This window comes from Mesoplodon bidens (assembly GCF_964165515.1).
Source record: "Mesoplodon bidens genome assembly, chromosome: 3".
Taxonomy (NCBI): Eukaryota; Metazoa; Chordata; class Mammalia; order Artiodactyla; family Ziphiidae; genus Mesoplodon; species Mesoplodon bidens.
The window spans coordinates 70,303,537-70,325,589 of NC_138178.1; the positions used below are offsets into that span (position 1 = coordinate 70,303,537).

Consider the following 22,053-nt stretch of genomic DNA (forward strand, 5'->3'; position numbering starts at 1 on the left):
AGTGAAAAGGAGACAATGATAAAAAGAAGTGGTAACATGCCCAGGATAATTAGTTACTAAGCAAGTGAGAGCAATTAGTCTAGACAACCAATGAATTTTTCTCTTAAAATATTTTCAAGGGTAGGTTTATTTTCAACTGTTTGTTAAAAGTCTATTTGATGTGAATTCTATGTCTGATAACCTACACTCAATTACTATTCAAAAACTTCACACAGATATTATTTCAACTGTAGAACTTCAATACTGTAGTGATAATAAAACTTGAGAACCAAAGAACACAAATTTCTTCATGAATTTATTATACAAAACGCCCCCAGAGTATTTGATTTCTCTTATTCTCACTTTCATTATACACAAGAAGCACAGGAATGAGAGGCCTTTTAAGATGACTGTAGTAGCATGAGGGTCCCTTGCATCAAGGTAGTGTACATACCTTAACAGTGTTCTAAAGGCTGGCCCAGAAAAACCCCATGTTACTTTATCACAATATGGAAAGCAATGTCTTCTTTTTCCACTAAATTATGGTGAAAAATGTCACTTTTATTTAGCATTATGGTACATAACAGTTAAGTCTCAATTACTAAAAGAATTAAAATAATTCTTAAAGACATCCTCTTTCCCCCTCCAATGATTTGAAAGCTGTATTTTTCCTGCCAATTTCAAACAAATCATCAAATTGATCTGTCATAGTCAGTTAAAAGAATCATTGAGGCACAAGCTCAGCACATTAGCTGTAACTTGTAGTAAAAGGATATATCAATATGTCTCTTCTCAGTTAAAAATACATAACCCTTTTATTTTATATTGCAATAAAAGAAATTAACAACACAGACACAGAAGACTAGAAAGGGGAAGAAACTACTTACTTCTGAATGTCCAGTAATTTAAACCAACCTGTACTTTTCCATAGTACATGAAAGTATTATTTAACACTTACTTTTTGAAATAAACTTTAATCTTTGGGGATAAACAATGTAAATAGGACTTAAGAGTAATAGTTCCATTCACTTCCAGGTCTCTGCTTACTGTATGATTAGGTAAAACAAGGCACAGTAGCCATCCTTTCCATTATGTTCCAACACTGATCATGTGCCTTGATAAAATGGCTGATTAGATAAGATGATGGCAACATGAAGGGAAGACTTTGGATTGTCTATTTAAAATGCGGGTAATAAGCAATTAATAAAAAATTTATTTTAAGTGCACTTTCACATGCTTTATGTTTATAATAAACAACAAACTTCCTACCTTTCTTGCAAAGGGTTTGACTACCATTTCTTTTGGCCAAATGCACTTTTCCCCAGTAAACTTAAAACAACAACAGTGACGACAACAACAAATCCCTGTCCTTCCATATACTAAGAAAGAGGATTGGCTACTGAAACAGTTCATTGCAAGACACATGAAGACGACATACTGTGGCATGAGTTGTTTTTAATTTGTTGTGCTGTTACTAAAGTAAAGTTCTGAGGGCTGCAGTTAAACATTCCAAGTTCTCCCTTCCATCTTTATTGATTTTAAGATTTTGCACAGAAAACTCTTTGGGGACTAGAACAGCAGCAACTGCATCACACTGTTTTCAAGACTTCAAGTTTCAAAAGCAAATTGTTTAAAAAAAAAATACAGCTCCTGATTTGAGTTAGATACAGGGACAAAAAAATAGCACATACCTGAAGGTTACATGGTCTACAAATGGTGGCAATATTTTCCTTGGGAGAGTAGTTTGTTGGTATATATTTTTTAAATATGCAAAAAGGCTCAACCTCAAGCAGTAATAAACACAAGCAAAAGTGATTTAACCCTTAAAATAAATATTCAGAAAAACCTCTCTGTACATACAAGTGAAAGAAAAAGTAACACTTTCACGCAAAAAAAAAAAAATAATAATAATAATAAAGGATTTGTTCATATAAGTAGCTGAAATCTGCTGTTCCAGCCCACGTATCCCCAATAAAGAAGGGAGGCACAGACATAGGTGACTACTGTGGTTCACTATTTTACAGCCTTTTTGTACTGGGTCACTATCACCACCAATTTTATCCCTCTTGTTATATTTATTAAAATTTTAAATTTTTTTCTCCCCCCCCTGTTTTTTGTTTTTTACAGCATGCCAAATCCTTTGGCATAAGTGATGGCCTTCAACAATCTCTCTTTAAGTTTTTCTTTGCTTGAATATTCCGGAAGTAAAAGGACATTAAAGCAAGTATGAGATGTAGGTAACCTATATAGAGAGAAAGGGGAAAAATAGGAAAATAAGTCATGGGAAATACGCTCAGTATTAAATGATCCTACTTTAGATGGTATATATGTTGAGATGGTTTGCAATGCAGACTATACATTAATAGAAGTCATGGATAAACTTTCTGCTCTTGCCATACAACTACTAAACAGCAGTTTGTCTCTATCTCATAAATTACTCAATGCTAATAATGATGATGGTTGATGATAACATATTGCATCCACAAAATTATTACTACATACCAGATATTGTTTTAGGTACTTAACCCTGAGAGCTCGTTTAACTAAATTTTCTCACAATAAACCTACAGACTGCGTGTCAGTTTCCCCACTGTAGAGTTGAAGTAACTGAGAAGTTATGTAACTTACTCAAAGGTGGAGGTAATATATTCAAACCTCGTTTCCAAAATTTCAAAGTCTGGGCTCTTTAATGCTTATTAGAAATATTTCTGTATGATTATGTAATTCATTTGATAACCAATAAATTTACATTAATGCCAAATAATACAGACAATACCAAATAATGTAGAAAACTAATAGAAAACTAATAATTCAAGCTATTAAATATACTACTGCTCACATACGGTCGCTATGCACCAAATGTTAACTTACACAATGGAGAGGAAACACAATGTAAGGACTATGAAATTGGTGATTCTAGCGTAATATAGGGCTGAATAGACAATCTCCTGAGCCTCAACTTTACCATTCTAAATAGATGACATAATATGGCTTTCAATTAAAAAATTCTCAATCAAAAACTAATCACACCAATTTTTAAAATTTCAAATCAAGTGAACTCCATAATAATTTTTAACCTGGCCAGTGTTTAAAAATTTTCTCAGACATTAACAGCAAAATATTCTCTGAACTAATGTTTCATGTGATTTGGAGATTTCTATATAAAATTGCAAAAGTGCTCAGAAGCTTCCAGATACATCACACATGTGTAATGTGAAATGCAAGGTTTTCAGTATACAGTCACAATTTAATAATTACCTTTCTGTGTCTGGGCCATTTTTGGCTATAATCATCTTTAATTTTCCTAGTCCACCCACAGGTGCCCTGTCTGTGCCCGTTGTAAACTGCAAGAAGAGTCTTTTCTGCTCATCTGTAAATGAATGAACGATTTCCCAGAACTCCCTAATGAGAAAAGATAAAACACTGATTTTAGTTTGGCATTCCTTATAATGAGCACTAATGTAAGTTTATGATTTGCATTAAAACCGTAATAGGAGATAACCTGGAAGTTAATATCAAGTACCCTGAAGATTCTTTTCTGGTCATCTAGGACCTAGGAATTCCACTACACAAATTTATCTTAAGGAAACGGTTTTTAAAAATATAAAAGCTTTTGTTCATCACTACATTATCTACAACAGTAATAACTGGTAAACCTAAGTGTCCAACAAAAGGAAATAATTATGTAAACTGTAAATTTATAATCAGTAACAAACAAAAGACAAAATGTGTGTACTGTGAAAACTTAACTCCGGATGTCTTCGGGTGTGTGTGTGTGTGTGTATTTTATTTACCCCTCCTTCTTTATTTTCTTTGCCTACATGTGTATATACATTTTATTTACCCCTCCTTTGTTTCCTTTGTCTGCTCATACCTTACACAACTTTGGGGGAGAAGGTGATACAGATTAGAGACAAAAGAATAGGAAAAGAAAAAAAAAAAAACCCACACACTTAAAAGTACTAATATAAAAGTATACAATTATTATATAATCAATATCAATAGTGTGTGCTGTGGGAGGGGAGATGGGGTATTATTCTGATATATCTGTCATCTGCAGTTATTTTAAGAGAATAATTTAATCCCTGGCATTCCTAAAACCTATGTGATAAAAGTCATGTTATAATGATGCTTGTTAAACTTACTCTAAAAACAAAATGCAAGCACATTAAGAGCAATCCTGGCATGCTTGTTTGAATGAATAATAATCCATAAATTTAAAAAACATACTACTTCTCAGATAAAAATTTTTAAGATTTTGGAAAATAATTAAAAACATTTTTAATTAGTGAAAGAATGCATTTTTTAAATTTAATTTTTATTTTATATTGGAGCATAGTTGATTTACAATATTGTGTTAGTTTCAGGTATACAGCAAAGTGATTCAGTTATACATATATTCATTCTTTTTCAGATTCTTTTCCCATATAGGTTATTACAAAATACTGAGTTCTCTGTGCTATAGAGTAGGTCCTTGTTGATTATCTATTTTATATACAGTAGTGTGTATATGTTAGTCCCAAACTCCTAATTTCTCTCTCCTCCCACCTGTCCCCTTTGGTAACCATTAAGTTGGTTTCAGAAGTCTGAGTCTGTTTCTATTTTGTAAATAAGTGCACTTGTATCAATTTTTTTAGATTCCACATATAAGTGATATCATATGGTATTTGTCTTTATCTGATTTACTGCACTTAGTATGATCATCTACAGGTCCATCCATGTTGCTGCAAATGGCATTATTTCATTCTTTTTTATGGCTAAGTAACATCCATTGTACATATGTACCACATCTTCTTTATCCATTCCTTTGCTGATGAACATTTAGGTTGCTTCCATGTCTTGGCTATTGTAAACAGTGCTGCAATGAACACTGGGGTGCATGTATCCTTTCGAATTATCCTTTCCTCCAGGTATATGCCCAGGAGTGGGATTGCTGGATCATATGTTACTTCTATTTTTAATTTTTAAGGAACTTCCATACTATTCTCCATAGTGGCTGTATCAATTTACATTCCTACCAACAGTGTGGGAGGATTCCCTTTTCTCCACACCCTCTCCAGCACTTATTTTTTGTAGATCTTTTGATGATGGCCATTCTGACCAGTGTGAGGTGATACCTCATTGCAGTTCTTATTTGCATTTCTCTAATAATTAGCGATGTTGAGCATTTTTTCATGTACTTTTTGGTCATCTGTATGTCTTCTTCAAAGGAATGTCTATTTAGATCTTCTGCCCATTTTCTGATTAGCTTGTGTTCTGATCATCAGCTGCATGAGCTGTTTGCATATTTTGGAGATTAATCCCTTGTTGGTCATTTCGTTTGCAAATATATTCTCCCATTCTGTAGGTTGTCTTTTTGTTTTGTTTATGGTTTCATTTGCTGTGCAAAAAGCTTTTAAGTTTCATTAGGTCCCATTTGTTTATTTTTGTTTTTATTTTCATTATTTCAGAAAGATATTGATGCAATTTATGTCACAGAGTGTTCTGCCTATTTTCCTCTAAGAGTTTTATAGTATAGTCTTACATTTAGGTCTTTAATCCATTTTGAATTTATTTTAGTGTTAGAGAATGTTCTAATTTCATTCTTTTCCATATAGCTGTCCAGTTTTCCCAGCACCACTTACTGAAGAGACTGTCTTTTCTCCACTGTATATTCTTGCCTCCTCTGTCATAGATTAATTGACCATAGGTGTATGGGTTTGTATCTGAGCTTTCTATCCTGTTCCATTGATCTGTATTTCTATTTTTGTGCCAGTACCGAACTGTTTTGATTACTGTAGCTTTGTAGTATAGTCTGAAGTCAGGGAACCTGATTCCTCCAGCTCCATTTTTCTTTCTCAGGACTGCTTTGGCTATTTGGGTTTTTTTCTGTTTCTGTACAAATTTTAAAAATTTTGTTCTAGAAAATGCCATTGATAATTTGATAGGAATTGGATTATCTGTAGGTTACCTTGGGTAGTATAGTCATTTTGACAATATTGAATCCTTCAATCCAAGAACATGGTATATCTTTCCATCTGTTTGTGTTGTCGTTGATTTCTTTCATCAGCATCTTATAGTTTGCGGAGCACAGGTCTTTTTTCTCCTTAGGTAGATTTATTCCTAGGTATTTTATTCTTTTTGATGCGAAGGCAAATGGGATTGTTTCCTTAATTTCCCTTTCTGATCTTTCATTGTTAGTGTATAGAAATGCAAGAGATTTCTATATATTAATTTTGTATTCTGCAACTTTACCGAATTCATTGATAAGCTCTAGTTTTCTGAAGAATGCATTTTAATATTTATTTGAAAGTTCCTTCCAGAAATTTGGCAGAGAATGTCATACTTCCTACGTCCATAATTACAATTATAGTTTTTGATATTCTAGTATTTCAGTATACAATTTCTATTACCAAAATGCTAGTATTTTTGTTGGTGCAATGCCATTATTTCTAACATAGCTTAGCAGCTTTATTAGAATTCTTGGCTCTCTCCACTTCCCTGCCCTGACACTCTAATATCCTCCCCACCCTTCAGTTCTTGCAAACCCCCCATTCACCTAGAGAAAAGAATTTAAGAAAAACTACACAACAGTAAACTGGACATGGAACGTACAGGCACATCTCTCAGGAAGGAGAGAAATCATACCACAGTTTAGGTCATTCCTTTTGGGTGGCTGGCAAGAAAAAGCAAGTCTGCTGTAACCCAGAGCCCTTTGTCAGGGCAGAAAAGCTTCCTCACCCTTCAGGAGTGTTCTAAAGCCAAACTGAATCAGCCACCCCTGAAGAGGCAGACCAACGGGTGCCCTTGAGTAGAGGAGACAAACCCTAAAGGAAGTAGCAGACCAGCAGTGGTCACTGTGATGAGTTTAGCTGTTTTTTTGGTTCTTTCTAAAAAATTAGAACTTAAAATATTAGGGTTACTACTATCAATTTATATAATGAAAACACTTACTAAACAAAATTCTTCTTTTCCTGTAAGTGTTAAGTTCTACATTAAAACTGTGAACTAAGAATGCAACTATTTAGAAAACTGAAAATGAAAAAAAGAAGCTTTTCTGTTTCTACATTAAAGTGGTAGCTGTATGGATTGCATCCCACTCACATCTTCTAAAACCCATCCAGTACATAAAGGAGACAAAGTCCAATAAAAACACCCATAATCTATGCCTAAGTTAACTAGAAAAACAGAGTGGAAAACTCAAACTGACATGTAAACTGGAGTTTATATACACCTGAGTCCACACTAGCAGAGTCCAGCAGGAGCTATGTGGAAGAATGGGGTGTGCAGAATAACATGGGCTAGGGTTCACCCCAAAAGGGCAGAGCCCCACCCCAAGAGTGAACTACTATACTAAGGGCAGGTAAGAGCACTGGCAAGAGGAAAGTATCTTGGACCAAATATGGCAGTCTTAGGAAGACATCATGCCTGAAAGGGACAGGGGGCACCCTGGAAAGCAGAGGTATCCCTTGAAAGTAGCTTCTGGTTGTAAAGGGATGAAAGCAGCTGATGAAAATTGGCCCTAGTCAGGTAGAAGGCACTGGGCCACATAAACACACATGGAACTCAGTGAGAGATGGGACAAATCTGAAATAGAAATTAGAAGTCTCTAAAATACTCAAGAAATATGCAAAATAAACTTGGAAATAAAGCTAATTTATGTGGTAACTAAAGGAGAAACAATATGACTAAAATTTCTACTATGGACATAGGAGGTCAGAAACAGAAAAGCAAAAATAAAAAGTATTTTAAAAAAACTAAAGAAATACAAAGTATTTAACTGCATAAACATAATAGTTTTCATTTCCAAAAAATCCCTGTAAGCAAAGTCAAAAGACAAATGACAAACTAGGAAAAAATATCTGCCAATTTATTCAAGTGCTAATGTCCCTAATATAAATATAAAGTTTCTAAAAATCAAAATGAACAGCAAAATGAGCAGAACTATAAAAATTACTAACAGCTCTTAAGTATAAGAAAAGATGCCCAACCTCCCTCATTCATAATGAGAAAACCACAAATTATAATTACACTGAAATGCCATTTCTCAACTAACAGACAGGTAAACAGCTGAGTTTAACAACACACTGGGTTTGGGGAAATTGTAAGAAACGAGATACTCATATATTACTGGTGGGAGTGCAAAATGTCACAATTTCTGTGAAGGAGAATTTGGCAGTATTTAGCAAAATTACATATGTATCTACCATTTGGTTCACCAATCCCACTTTTAGCACCAATTCCCAATTTAATGATGTCTCTACATATGTATGGAATAATCCGTATGTAAGATGATTCACTGTGACATTCTCCTAACAGGGTTGGAAATAACCAACATGTGTGTCTACACAATACGACAGTATTCAGCCACACTTTTTTTTTTTTTTACTGCTAAAGTAAAAAACGTAATAGGACCCAGGGTCTCCTAACAAAACAGCCAAAATGTCCAGCATACAATCCAAAATCACCTGTCAAACCAAGCACCAGGAAAATCACATGAAAGAAAGAGAATCAACCAATGTCAACACTCGGATGAATAAGATACTGGACAAAGATTTTAATGAGGTCGTCATAAAAATGATTCTACAAGCAATTACAAGTTCTAGTGTTTCAAAACTGAAACATCAGAAACTCTCAGCAAAAATTAGAAGTTATAATAAAAAAGAGCCAAATGGAAATTACAGAACTAAAAAACAGAGTAAGAGAAAAATACGAGATGGGCTCAATAGTAGAGTCAAGATGACCAAGGATAAAAATCTGAACAAAAGAGAAAACAGACTGAAAAAAGATAAATAGAGCCTCAGGTACATGTGGAACTATGACAAATGACTGAACGTTAGTAATCATTAATCAGAGAACTAGATCCCGCATGCATCTCGCAACTAAGAGTTCACAAGCCGCAACTAAAGATCCCACATCCACAATGAAGATCCCGCATGCCACAACTAAGAGTCGGTGCAGCCAAAATAAATAAATAAAGGAATATTTTTAAAAAAAAAAAAAAAAGGAAAAACAGAGTGGTACTGAAAAAGTATTTCAAGAAATCATGGCTGAAAACATCCCGTGTTTGGAAAAAGACACAAAACCAGACTTAAGAAGCTAAGAAACCCCAAATAGCACAAACAAAACTGTTCTTCAGAAATAAAGGGGAAGTCACCCTCAGGCAAAGGAAAACTAAAAGAATTTGTCATTAGCAAATCTGCCTTTGAAGACTAACTAAAGGAAGTGACAAAAGATGGACTCTGAGGCAAACAGAAGAAAGAATAGAAATAGTAGAAATACAGGTACATACAACAGACTACCATCCTCCTCATGAATTTTATAAATCATATGTGATGACTGCTACAAAAATTATAACAGCATTAATATTCAAGACAACGATATTTAAAAGTGGGGTTTCCATACTTCACAGGAAGAGATTTTGATAGCAATATCACATATGTATAATGTAATACCAACAGCAACCATGAAGAACACTATACTAAGCAACACACACACAAAAAGAACACTAAAATCATGAAATCCTTAAAAATGTTTAAATAACTAAGTATCCCACAGAAGGCAAAAAGATATCAACAAGGAACCATAAAGAAGAAACAGAAAACAAATAAAATGGCAGACTTGAGCCCTAACATATCAATAATTACCTTGAATACAAATGGCCTAAATATACCAATTAAAGGCAAAGATTGACAGATATGACTCAGCTATTTTTAAGAAACTCATTTCAAATTCAGCAACATAGATAAGTTGAAAAGTAAAAAGATATATCATGCAAACAAAAAAGCAAAGCAATACAAAACCAGGAATGGTTACAGTCATATCAGATTCAGAGCAAAGAAAATTACAAGACATAAAGAGAGACCTTACAAGGGAGGGAGACGCAGGAGGGAAGGGATGTGGGAACAGATGTATATGTGTGACTGATTCACTTTGTTATAAAGCAGAAACTATTTAAAAAAAAAAAAAAAAAAGAGAGACCTTACATAATGATGGTGGTGGGGGTGGGGAGTCAAATTAGAAGTATGGGATTAACAGATACAAACTACTATACATAAAATAGATAAGCAACAAGCATTTACTGTACAGCACAGGGAATTATATCCAATCTTATAATAACCTATAATGAAATATAATCTGCAAAAAAAATCACTATGTTGTACACCTGAAACTAACACAACATTGCAATACTGCAAATCAACTATACTTCAAAAAATTTTTTTAAAGCATTCACATATGATCTTAAGATATGTATCAAGTAGGAATTATGTTATTATAAAAGATAGAAATAAAATTAAGACCTTAACTTAAAAAGTAATTTCTCCATAAGGAGGAGCACAAGATATCTTCAACTATTCTAAGGGAAACATTAAGATGCTACACAGTCATAACTGTCTGTGATCAATAATATCACTAACAGACATACTGCTGTGATAATACTCACAAGTGAGGTTATCCTTTCATCATGTTATCTCAACCCTTTTATGGGTCACCTTTGAACTTCAAGTAAACAGCAGAACCGTGGTTGCTAAAAGTAAAAAAGCTCACGACTGCTGCTAGAAACGACCAAGGGTGTGCTAAATAGAAGAAATATCAGTAACCTCCCACGAACCAGAATGAAGAATAAAATAACAGAACAAAAGAAAATAACAGAACATAAAATAACATAAAATATTATTTATTTCTAGATACAACTGATATTCATTATGGCTTTCACACACTTGAGTCTTAGAGTAATAACCTTCAGAGACAACCTCCAGGAATGCCTTCCCACCTCACTCCACCAGTGACTGCTAGAAGGGCATCTTTGTCCCCTTAAACCCACCTTAGCAGGAAAGGAAGAAGCCTATGTCTTTCAGGACTGGACAGTAGTAAAGAAAAGAAGACAATAGCATTTGCTTGGAAGCAGTTAAGACTGGGAATCTCTGCTTCTTTCTGTGAGAATTTGGAGTCTTCAGATATACAATAACAATTCTAGTATGTACCTTGCCATGTTGTAAGGATTAAATCAAAGAATGTACCATTTCACACAAAAGATGCTTCATATAGGGTAGGTAAGTAACATTTCACAGAGCTCAAAAGAAAGGAGAAATACTCCGAAGTGATAGTTCTATTTTCCTCATCATGTAACTGGCAGTAAGCACATTCTAACCAGAATTACTAGGAAGATTAGATACTTTATACCCCCAATGCAGAAAAAAACATCCCACTTACATAAAACACATCAGTCAGGAAATAAATCACAAGATTAACAATAAGAACTGGTGATTGATTATATTACAAATATACCTCCAATTTTATAGATTGAGAATTTGTGAGTTTGCTTATTTGGGAAGTAAAACCTGGAGACAAAGGTCTAAAGCATAAAGCACACATCCCTTTGGTGAATTAAATCTTCCTTTTAAGAATTAAGAACCTTACCTAATCACAACAGAGTCCCTGGTATAGCCACCGTCATATTCTGTAGTTTCTTCTAGTGCTTGGAAATCTAGATTCTGCAAATTCAAGAAAACATGTCTTAACATCTACACCACACCATTACAAACAATTAATCAATAGAAGATATTTTTGCAAACCCTTGCTTTCTTACCCGGCTTCCACATATAAGCAATTCAATTTCCTCTGGTCTGAATAAGTACTTTAAAGGAGATTCATTGGTCACCATATGAAAACCTCTCCGAAAAGCCTTGAACTGCTTTTCTACTGATTTATTCAGAATGTAGTCAGAATAGAGATTGACAAATTCCTGCAGAAAATATTAACCACAAGAGCATCTTATAATATGCAGTACAACAAAACACAACGAGCTACAGGGCTGCATAACTTTTCTGTTTTTATTTTCCCAAAGAAACAACATTCAAGAATATTTTTTAAAATTCAAACTTTACACAAAGGAAAATACTTTTAATAAAATACCTTTAACAATTTCACAGCTCTCTATTATAGTCAATACTGAACTGTAAAAAGGCCATGCACAAGTAAGTTGATACAATTTTAAAGTTCTCTCAATTAGGTATGCAAACAAAGAGACATTTAAACCATTTACACATCAATTTATAAAAGCTAACATTTTTAATAAAGTGCAATGTACTGGATATGTATAAGCAAACAAGGAAGTCTCATGTTTTCTATTCTAGAATATTTGGGGAGCTGCCTACTGTATCCAGTTCAACAAAAATATTGGCGTTTTCATTGATACACAAGCTACTATACCAAATCATAAATGGAAAATATACTTTTGTATCCTTAGTGAATATAATATTTTATCAAAAATTAATATAAACACACACTTACTAAAGGTTTTATATATATCATAATTTCCCTGTTATGTTCTGGGTTATTCCCGTTTCCAGATGCATACTTTTCTAGTCAACAGAAAACACGAAACTGATTTCTTTAAAGTATTCTTTAGTACTTTTCAGATGTATACTTAAGGCACATATATGTGCGAGTACATTGAATGCAATTATCATCTGTTTGGTTATAAGGACCTTAATTACAAGGTCCCTGTTTCCCTCCCCTCTACAGCTTAATATGAGAAACACCCCACTTCATGCTTTATACCACAGCCACACTAAGCCATTCACTACCTCCTACGCATGCCTTCTTTCTCTAAAAGGGGCTTAGTGCCCAACCATGTGCTGCTCTCATACCAGCTTACAGCCAAAATTTAGGAAACTGCGGTTATTTCCTTTATAATAACTTGGTTACTTGATTTCTTGCATCTCTGTATGGATGGTATTAGATACTCCTTTAAAAACTACAAGCATATATGATTTAAAATTCTGTTAATAAAGAGAAAAGACAAGGATGACATAAAAACATTTATTACCTTCCTGTTTTCATTTGTAATTGGAATTTTATCACCATTTTCCTTTAGATCATACATCATTGGATTACCAAAAAGATCTGTCTGAGATATCTGGAAAGTGATCATCATATCATCTTCCACATTCCCTTCATACTCCAATAAGTCTTTTAAACTCTGATATAGCACCTAACAATCAGAAATGGAAAATTAAGGCTACCACAGAACTACAAAATACAACAGTTTGTATCACTCTTCTTGGGAAAAGATTTAAAAAAAAAACCTTTAACAATAAAAATTAAAGCATAGAATAGTATTCCTGTCAATAGTTTATATGTAGAAACTAAAGAAAGGCTGTCAGTCATTGGTGATGTCCCATTCTCTGCTGAGAAATCCCACACCAGCTACTTAGCAATGGATCTCACACTGCACTCTTATGAGAACTTTAGAGGTGTCTCAAGGTTAAAGAGCGGCTGTAGCCACCAGCCCCTTACTCAGCACAGCTCTAACTGGGCAATTTCATGATTTCATTAAAAACAAACAAACAAACAAAAAATTAAAAACACTTTCCTACAGAATCAATCTTTACAAAGCCAGCTTGCTGACAGCAATATGTAAAAAAGTTCCCCTTCGACTTTTTAAGTGTTCATGGTACTTCAGACAGATTAAAGCAACTTTATCTTACTAGGTACAGATATTAACAAAGGTTCCAAATGAAAGCTTTAAAATTTTTATATAAATGAAAGTCTATATTTGTTTTTAAATAAAATCTAAAAGAGAGAAGAAAAAATGACCAAAGACTTACAGGGTGAGAGTCTCCCAGGTCAAGAAAAGTTCCTTTTTTCCCCATTAGCTTCCTGTAGACAACCATGGGAAAATGTACATCCAGTATACAGTTATTGTAAATAGCCAGACCCAGTACTATGCCAATCAGAGTGAACTGACCCTCAGTTTCAAAAGAGGATGGATTAAACCAAAACAATTTTGTAGATTCATCATATGTGAACATACCTATAAGAAATGATTTTTAAAAATACATTACTTTCACATTTTATTACAGACTGATGAACAAATATTTATACATATAAAATATAAAAATATACAATAATTATACATGTAGGCTTATGTGCACTACGTATAGAAATATTTTTTCTCTTACATTGGCACTTGAGAAAACAAAGTTCAAATACATATGAATGTTATAAATTGTGGCAAATGGTAGCATATATTTTTAAGAAGCCAAAGAAATAAAGTAATAAAGCATTTTGGTGGCATTTTCTAAGAAGTTAGGGAAAATGTTCATTAAATTCAAGTTCTTTCATCTTCTACTAACACAAATGAGAAGTTAATCTGCATTCACACTTTATCCACTCAATCGTTGAAAAATAAATGCAAAAGGAAAAAAGGCTAATCATACTTTGAAAATGTTTCCCTTATAAAAACATATTCAATCCACACATACTGCTTTAAAAAACAATTCTGAATTTCATTAAGTAAAAGTCTGTGTTTTCCCCAATTGCACAATGGTTCCATGAAGTTTTTCCAGCACCTTTCTAACAAAGATGCCAAGTACTTAAACTCAGGTAAACTTGATAAACTTAGATTATGCCCCAAAACCAAACCCATTTAATACACACATTAACTGTGAGCCAAGTAAAACAAAAGTAATTTGTATTTGTAGTCTTCTTTCAGTTTCACATGGTCTTCGTTATTTTAAACGCAAGCTTGGAAACCTTTTTGATATCACTCATTTAAAAACAGGAATCTGAATAGCCATTACCAAGGTAGATTTATCTCCTTCCCTTTAAAGAAATATCTAAGATAAAAGTTAAATGATATTTTAATTGAATTAACAATTTCAATTTACTAAAAATGTTTTTCACTTGCTACTGTGAAACTGAATGAAAATATTTTAAGAATTAGGTCTGGAAAAGAGGGGGAAGTTCCAATAGAACAAACTTTAGAAATCAACAGAGCATATAAATCAATTTATAAGTTTTTTAAAAGCTTTGAAAATGTTTCTTCATTTTCACATTCAGTTTAGGTTAAATATAAAGGGAAATTTAAACGGTCCCCTTGATCATAAGAACATGAATTAAACTAAGACATTTTTCTAATGCAATTTAATGTTCATGAAATAACATTTTATAAATTATCCAATTCATACTTGAATTTCAGTTTACATCCAACTTTTTCTACAGGCCTAAGTTACAACATCCACTGAAGTGCTTAAAAACTTCATTTAATTATAAATATGGTATTAACAGAGTCAGAACAGTTAAAAATAATTACAATTAATAACTTTGATGAAATATCACAAATGCATGCCCTTGGTCTCAAGGGCAATAAATTACAAATTAATCAGAATGTAAATTACACAGGTCACTACTCTTTCTGTGTGAAAGATAATAATATTAAAGTTCAAGGAGATACCATTTGGGGCACATTTATTTTCAGGTCCCTGGAAGAAAAGCTCCATAAAGGGTGGCTCTTCTAAAATATTCCTTTTTGGTATTTCTATTGTCATCATTTTAATTGTTTTACTATCAAGTGGAACTGTTTAATGTATGTTTTTTCTTAAAAGTATTTCTGCATATAATGTAAATATACTTTATAGCTAATGTTTAACTTTTTTAGATACACCAGAACCTACAGCCAAAGTTTACCAAATTTATGAAGCTCATAAATTTTCTATCTCTAAAAGGGCATGGTTCTATGTGTCTAGGTTTACCTTGAATGAATTACATACAAAATGGCATAGCTTTCTGATTAACAAACATTAGCTAAAATACAAAGTCTTAACTATTTTATTTATGTCATGAACTCAAAATGTCTATTTTCATTTGCAAGTAGACTAAGAACAATTACAGAAAAGTCAATTCACTGTACATACTGAGAATCAATAGACTTTAATGGTTCAATTCTCAAAGCTTAAGGGAAATGATCTGTATACTCTCTGCCACATTCTTCACAATTATGATGGTAGCTTTTGAGAAATTCTTTTCCTGTAACTGTCATGCATTCAATTTTAAAAGTAAGCAAACCCAGTAATCAACTAGTTATACTGTAGAAATTGAATCAGATCAGAATTATACAATAGTATACTACCTAAGAAGCTGTTGTCTTTTTCCTGTTCTACTTTGCCAAGTTTGTCTATTACTTTGTCTATCAGTGAGACCCAAATTCTTCACTTTTAGACTGATATATTATAGATCAGTCTTTCCCAAACTGTGTTCAATGAAAACTCTTCTGGGAAGCAAATACTATTAGATGCAGGATGGAAGAAGGGTTCTGGAGTTCAAAAGTTTGGAAAAACATTACAATATTAAGCCCAAGAAATCCTGTAGCAAATAAACCAAATTAATTTGATATCAGCCAGTGTTTCCAAACTTTGAAGCATGATACACTTGTGAGACAATCTCAACAGTCTTCAGACCATTATTCAATGGAACTCTTGTCTCAGAAATGCTATGGGTCAGACTTCCCCGGTGGTCCAGTGGTTAAGAATCCACCTTCCAGGGGCTTCCCTGGCAGCACAGTGGTTAAAAATCCACCTGTCAATGCAGGGGACATGGGTTCACTCCCTGGTCCGGGAAGATCCCACATGCCATGGAGCAACTAAGCCCGTGTGCCACAACTACTGAGCCTGTGCTCTAGCCCACGAGCCACAACTACTGAGCCCGCGTGCCACAACTAGTGAGCCTGCATGCTGCAACTACTGAAGCCCACGCACCTAGAGCCCATGCTCTGCAACAAGAGAAGCCACCGTAATGAGAAGCCTGCGCACGGCAACAAAGAGTAGCCCCCGCTCGCCGCAACTAGAGGAAAGCCCAGGCGCAGCAACAAAGACCCAATGTGGCCAAAAACTAGAAAATAAAATATTTGTCTAAGTTATCTAAATAAGAACTTGAATAAAAGAGTGATGCAGGATCAATCCCCAAAGTCCACAAATTCAGTCATTATCTGTGACTCTAGGTAATCCATACCAAAATCTCCTTCTGTTGCTCTTCGTAACTGAAAATATTTATAAACCTAGGTAAATAAATTCTTAATTCAAAAAGATATGACACCATGATCACATCACTAAAATATTTACCAATATCTGGATTGAAGATTTCCTCCACAACCAGCTGAAAAAATTCTTTGGAAACACCTCCCTCATCAACTCCTTGTTCTCCTTCAAATTCCACATACAACTGTTTCTTCAAGTCTGCAGGATTTTCCATAGCGATCATCTCTAGCTAGTGAGTGAAAAGATAAAGTGAAAAGGTGAATGCCAGTATTAGGATGAAAGAAAATTAAAAATAAGGTGTAGGGGTAGGGAGCAAATAAAAGATAACACTTTTGATATATTTTAAATGGAAACAGAAAGCAAACTGGTAAAAAGCCAGTGAAGGCAAAGATTCAGTCTCATAGATAATGGAAAAATAGGACAGAAGAAAAACCGGCATAGAATTCTAAAAGGGTTACTTTCTAACTACTGATCTGTAATGAAATTAACATACAGTAGAAAATCAGAATTAGGTTTTCTGTTAATTATGTATATAACAAACCTGGGCAGTAAGATTAGGACATGGAAAAAAAGTCAAGATAACAAAAATGCCTGAGTAACTACTCAAATTATTTCAGGGAAAACAACGGCATATAGAAGTTTGACTTCAAAACTGTTCACTTGTAGTTCTTTATGTTTACTAGAATAGAAACTCAAGAATTAAGTCTTAATATCTACTAAACCATAAATAAAACAATTTCAATTAAGAAAAATACATTTAGGGAAGCAGTTTATGGTCTCCTAATAGCACCTTGGGTACAAATTACCATTTTAATGGATTAGAACATATTTTATATCCACTTTTTTTTGAAAGCAGATGAGACATATACTTGCCTATATCCTTACTCTTTAACTTCTTACTAACAGTTATCAAACCCCAGTTTCAACATTTCTTCAACTATAAATCTTTACCAAATACTTTGTATCTATAGAATAATATGATTGCTCTCAGTTATTGAGATTAATCATAAAATCAACACTGTATTCTAATGTGAAATATTTATACTGCAATTTGTTATGTGTCTGAAATTTACTAACAGCATGCCTGACTGATCATCCACCTTATTTGCTAAAGTGACTTTAAATCTGCCAAAACAGAATATATTTAAGCGTGTTCAGGTTTTTGCAACTATTCCAACTAGAATCTTTAGAATGGTTTTGAGCAATGCAAACATCATCAGAATAAGTGTACTATAGTCAGTCCTAAAGTAATTACTTTAAGTAACAGCACTGTTTTGTACATTCTAGTGTGTCTATAAAAAATAAAATAAAATCTCACAAATTCATGATTCAGGTCAGTTGCCCTAGATCAATGTTTTTCAAGCTGCCAACTGCAATTCATTAGTGGGTAGTCCAATCCATTTAATGCAAACCAAATAAGGGAAAAAATCAGAATGCATTCCACATAGTACTGGCACCTACTGTTCTGTGAAACTTTTGCTTCAATTATATGTACAGGCAGATATGCATATGAGTACTGGAATGCTATGTAAAATATCTCTTACTAGGGGCAATCAAAAACATTTGAACAAAGGTCAAAATGATCTCCTGGATATCTTCGACTTTTGCATTCTATGATTCTGTGAATTTAGAATCTTTAGCTTTAAGGAATGTCTATCCCGTATAACAGTGGTATCTACCATTTGCAAAATCATTTTTATGCCAAGTTGTATTAAGATAATTTATCTTTGAGACAGTGTCGCTGTGGAAAGATTGAGTCAGTCCCAACTGTCACTTAACAAAATTTTTTAACCTTTAAATTTTAGCAAGGAACTCAGTTGAGCCTGTTTCCTCATCTGCAAAGGGGGAAAAAATTAGGATGGTATTCTTCACACTGCAAAGTTGTGAAGGCTTAATAGGAAAGAATGTATGAGAAAGAGTTCTAGAGTGGGTGATATTGTTAAGATAACACATCATATTGTTACCTTTTAAAACACCTCTGCTCTTTGAACAAAAAATTATCAATTTGATTTTATAGCCTAGTCTCAAATTTTGAAAATAACTTAGGAGAAAAAAAATAGTTCCAGTTGGAAAACTGTATCAAGTCAATGGCTATAAAGAATTCCAAGGACTAAGTCAGAATTATCATCTTAGCTCAAATGTGGTTTACCCATCAGGCCAATATCCCATATTGCCATGAAACGCATTGCTAATTTCCTTCTCCCAGTTTCCACCTGCCTAGGTGTTATAGAAATGTACATCAATGTTTATGTACACCCTTACAACACAAAGACAAACCTGCTTCTATCAGGTACAGCTATTCCAAGGTGGAAAAAAATAATTATCTGTTATTTAATTATGTGTCCTGTATCTCTTCCTCACTAACATTCATAACTGAGAGCTGACTCTGTGTCAATGTGACTGATACTTTTTAAAGGATTTGATGTAGTTTCTAAAGGATTCAGAGGCCCCGTGTTCTAGTCTTAGCTCCACACAAGACACTTCGTATCACAAGTGAAGCAAATTTATCTTCACTCTTAATAAAATATTACATTTCTGTCCATTCCCACCAATCTGCACTCCATTCTACACCTTGAATGCCAAAAGAATTTAATGCAATATGTTCTATTATTATAATTATAAACAAGCCACTTTATCTCTTTTAGTTTCATCTGTAAAATGAGCATAAAAATATATCAATAAGTTAATGTATGTGAAGCAAAGATGAATTCCCTGCACAACAATTCTTTATGAATACTAGCTCTTATTATTACTTTTATTTTATTGGCTCTCAAATTTTTTTCAGGCTTGGCTGAAAATTTAACGACTCAGCTATAATGGAACAAAAATATTCCGGTATTAACAACAAAACAATATATAGCACTTAATATGCCAGGACACTTTACACGTATCAACTCACTTAATTTTCATAAGAATCTTATCAGGTCGGTAATATTATTAACCCTATTTTACAGATGCATACCCTGAAGTAATGAGATTCATAAACTTGCTCAAGTCAGTCAGTAAATGGTAGAACAGAAATTCTAGACCAGGCAGCAAGCTCTTTACTATGCTTTACTGCCTCTACTCAATGACTAGCAACAATCTTTTTTAAAATATTGAGTGATTTTCATTGTTATGCTCTTCTGTATATTTCAATCTTTTTTTTACAATAAATATATATTATTTTTAGAATCAGGATATATTCAAATGTAAATATTCGTAGAAAGAATGATTTGAAAAATAGACTGCAACCAAATTCCGTGGGTGAAAATTTCCCATTGTTATTTATTTTAGATTATCATTCTCAGATATACTACATGGTTCTATAAAATATGGTATAATTTATGACATCAGTAGCCTATCTTTTATAAAAATTACTTTTGTGGTAACAAACACATAACAAAATTTAGCAATAATTATTTTGACAAAGGCCATTATTAACGGACTGCACTTATTTTTATTTTCCTTAAAAACAAGCACTTCTAATTCATTGTTCAATTAGAGAAGACTTAAGAATTAAATAGTAAAGGCATATCACTTTATGTAATAGACACATACCATTTAAAATTGAATTTTTTTAATCAAAAGTTATCTTGAAGGCAGGAGAATATTTGGAAATTGGAAGAATATGTCAATGAACAGTCTGAAAGAGGAGAATTTGCATGCATCCTTTAATTAAATTCATTTAGTACACAGACCTGGATTTTTACATATAGGTTTTCTTAAAGTAGGGTACACTTTGTATTAATTTAATATGGAGACTGGCAAAAGACAGATTATGTCAAATGTATCCTGATTCACAGTCGAAAAAAAAATACCTTAATGGTATGGATATTTAAGTAGAAGTAGTAGTATTCAGATAAAACAGACCTCTCTAATACTTAAGAATGCTTAGGATCCATAAGAATGGCTGGCTTAAACTACTTCAGTCAACTTACTAGAATCTACGTTTAAATACTTTGCTAGTGAGTACATTAAAACTATTGACTGGAATGAGATTTTTAGATTACCTGGATATATTTAGTTTTTTTCATTTCTCTATAAAGAGATGAGGAAAAGTTGTTTATGTTAAATATAAAGTTTAGATGTCTGAGTAACAGCCAAATCACATAATCACATCTGCCTGTGAGATCAGGAACCCTGAGTTTTACTTCCAATTCTGTTATTAATTTCTGTAGGTCAGAATCTGAGTTTCATTTTCCTCACATGTAACAACTAAGGAGTTCGACAAGTTTCATTGTTTTAAATTATTTTACGATGAATCTATGTAGATCTACTTCACTCTCTTGTTCTACTTAAAGGACATAAATCAGGTATGAAGTTCTTCAATTCAATTAGAATAAATCTTAAGAAACTATAATGGCCATTGCATTAAGCACAATATAAGTGAATGTAGACGATACAATTAAACATACCTAAAGGAGCACAGAATAATCTTACTCCTAAAGCACTGTAGGTCAATTGACAAGTAAAGGAATCAAGTTTTGTTTCAATAATAACTAAGGGTGTCTATCAAGGAAAATGCTGGGGACTGGGTTAGACAGTATTGGTATAGCAGAGCCCAGAAAAAAATGAGTGAGTGATTTTTTGAAGAGATTGAGCATAACCTCTTGGCAGTAGGGCTTGCATTTGTACCTATCACCTTTAATATGTTCTAGTTCTTATTTTTGGACTTTCCTATCCAATTCTACATCACAGCCATTTCTTTTGGTCTTTAGATCTCTACTCAAAATTCTAGGACGCCCTGACTAATCTGAACCAAGTCTCATACCACCATCACCCCTTACCCCTATGCCTACAATCCTCATCACTCTCTTAAAGCCTGCCAGTTCCTAAACATGTAATTGTATATGAAAATGGCCTCAATAAATATGTATATATAAACTGTACCAACAGCCATCTCCTAAATACTGGTTTCCAGTCTGGCTTTATCAGAATACCTATATTTCTAACAGAAATATATATTCCTAGGCTATACACGAGAGCTCCTAATCTGAATCTCTAGAGGGTAGAACTTTGGATTTTTTTTTTTTTTAAACAAATCTCTCATTCAGATACGAAGGCAGTTTGGGGCACCTCACAGACAGCAATACTGTCTTTCAAAATACTCATACCCTCAACTCAATTTCCTAACATAAAAGGTAATTTAAAAAAATTTTACATCTTCTTACCTTGAAGATGTTTTGTCTAAGAAAAAAATGACAAATTATCTAAAAGATAATTTAAAAGAACACACAAATAGATAAATGTTATTAGCAAAATACTGTAAAAACTTCATCACATTAGGATCGTT

The 22,053-nt window shown here is 33.3% G+C and overlaps 1 protein-coding gene across 3 annotated transcripts in view; it reads right to left on the reverse strand.

Moving 5' to 3' along the window:
* Positions 1–282: 282 nt before the first annotated feature.
* UBE3A (ubiquitin protein ligase E3A) overlaps positions 283–22,053 on the reverse strand; it is a 91,847-nt gene continuing 70,076 nt past the window's right edge. For all 3 annotated transcript variants that reach the window (XM_081227090.1, XM_081227088.1, XM_081227089.1), the window contains 7 exons: positions 16,863–17,007; positions 13,572–13,777; positions 12,791–12,955; positions 11,549–11,704; positions 11,380–11,453; positions 3,238–3,381; positions 283–2,221 (listed from right to left, as the gene is read on the reverse strand). In XM_081227090.1, coding sequence (XP_081083216.1) covers positions 2,101–2,221; positions 3,238–3,381; positions 11,380–11,453; positions 11,549–11,704; positions 12,791–12,955; positions 13,572–13,777; positions 16,863–17,007 — 1,011 coding nt within the window. In that variant the 3' untranslated portion in view covers positions 283–2,100. The remainder of the gene's footprint in view (positions 2,222–3,237; positions 3,382–11,379; positions 11,454–11,548; positions 11,705–12,790; positions 12,956–13,571; positions 13,778–16,862; positions 17,008–22,053) is intronic.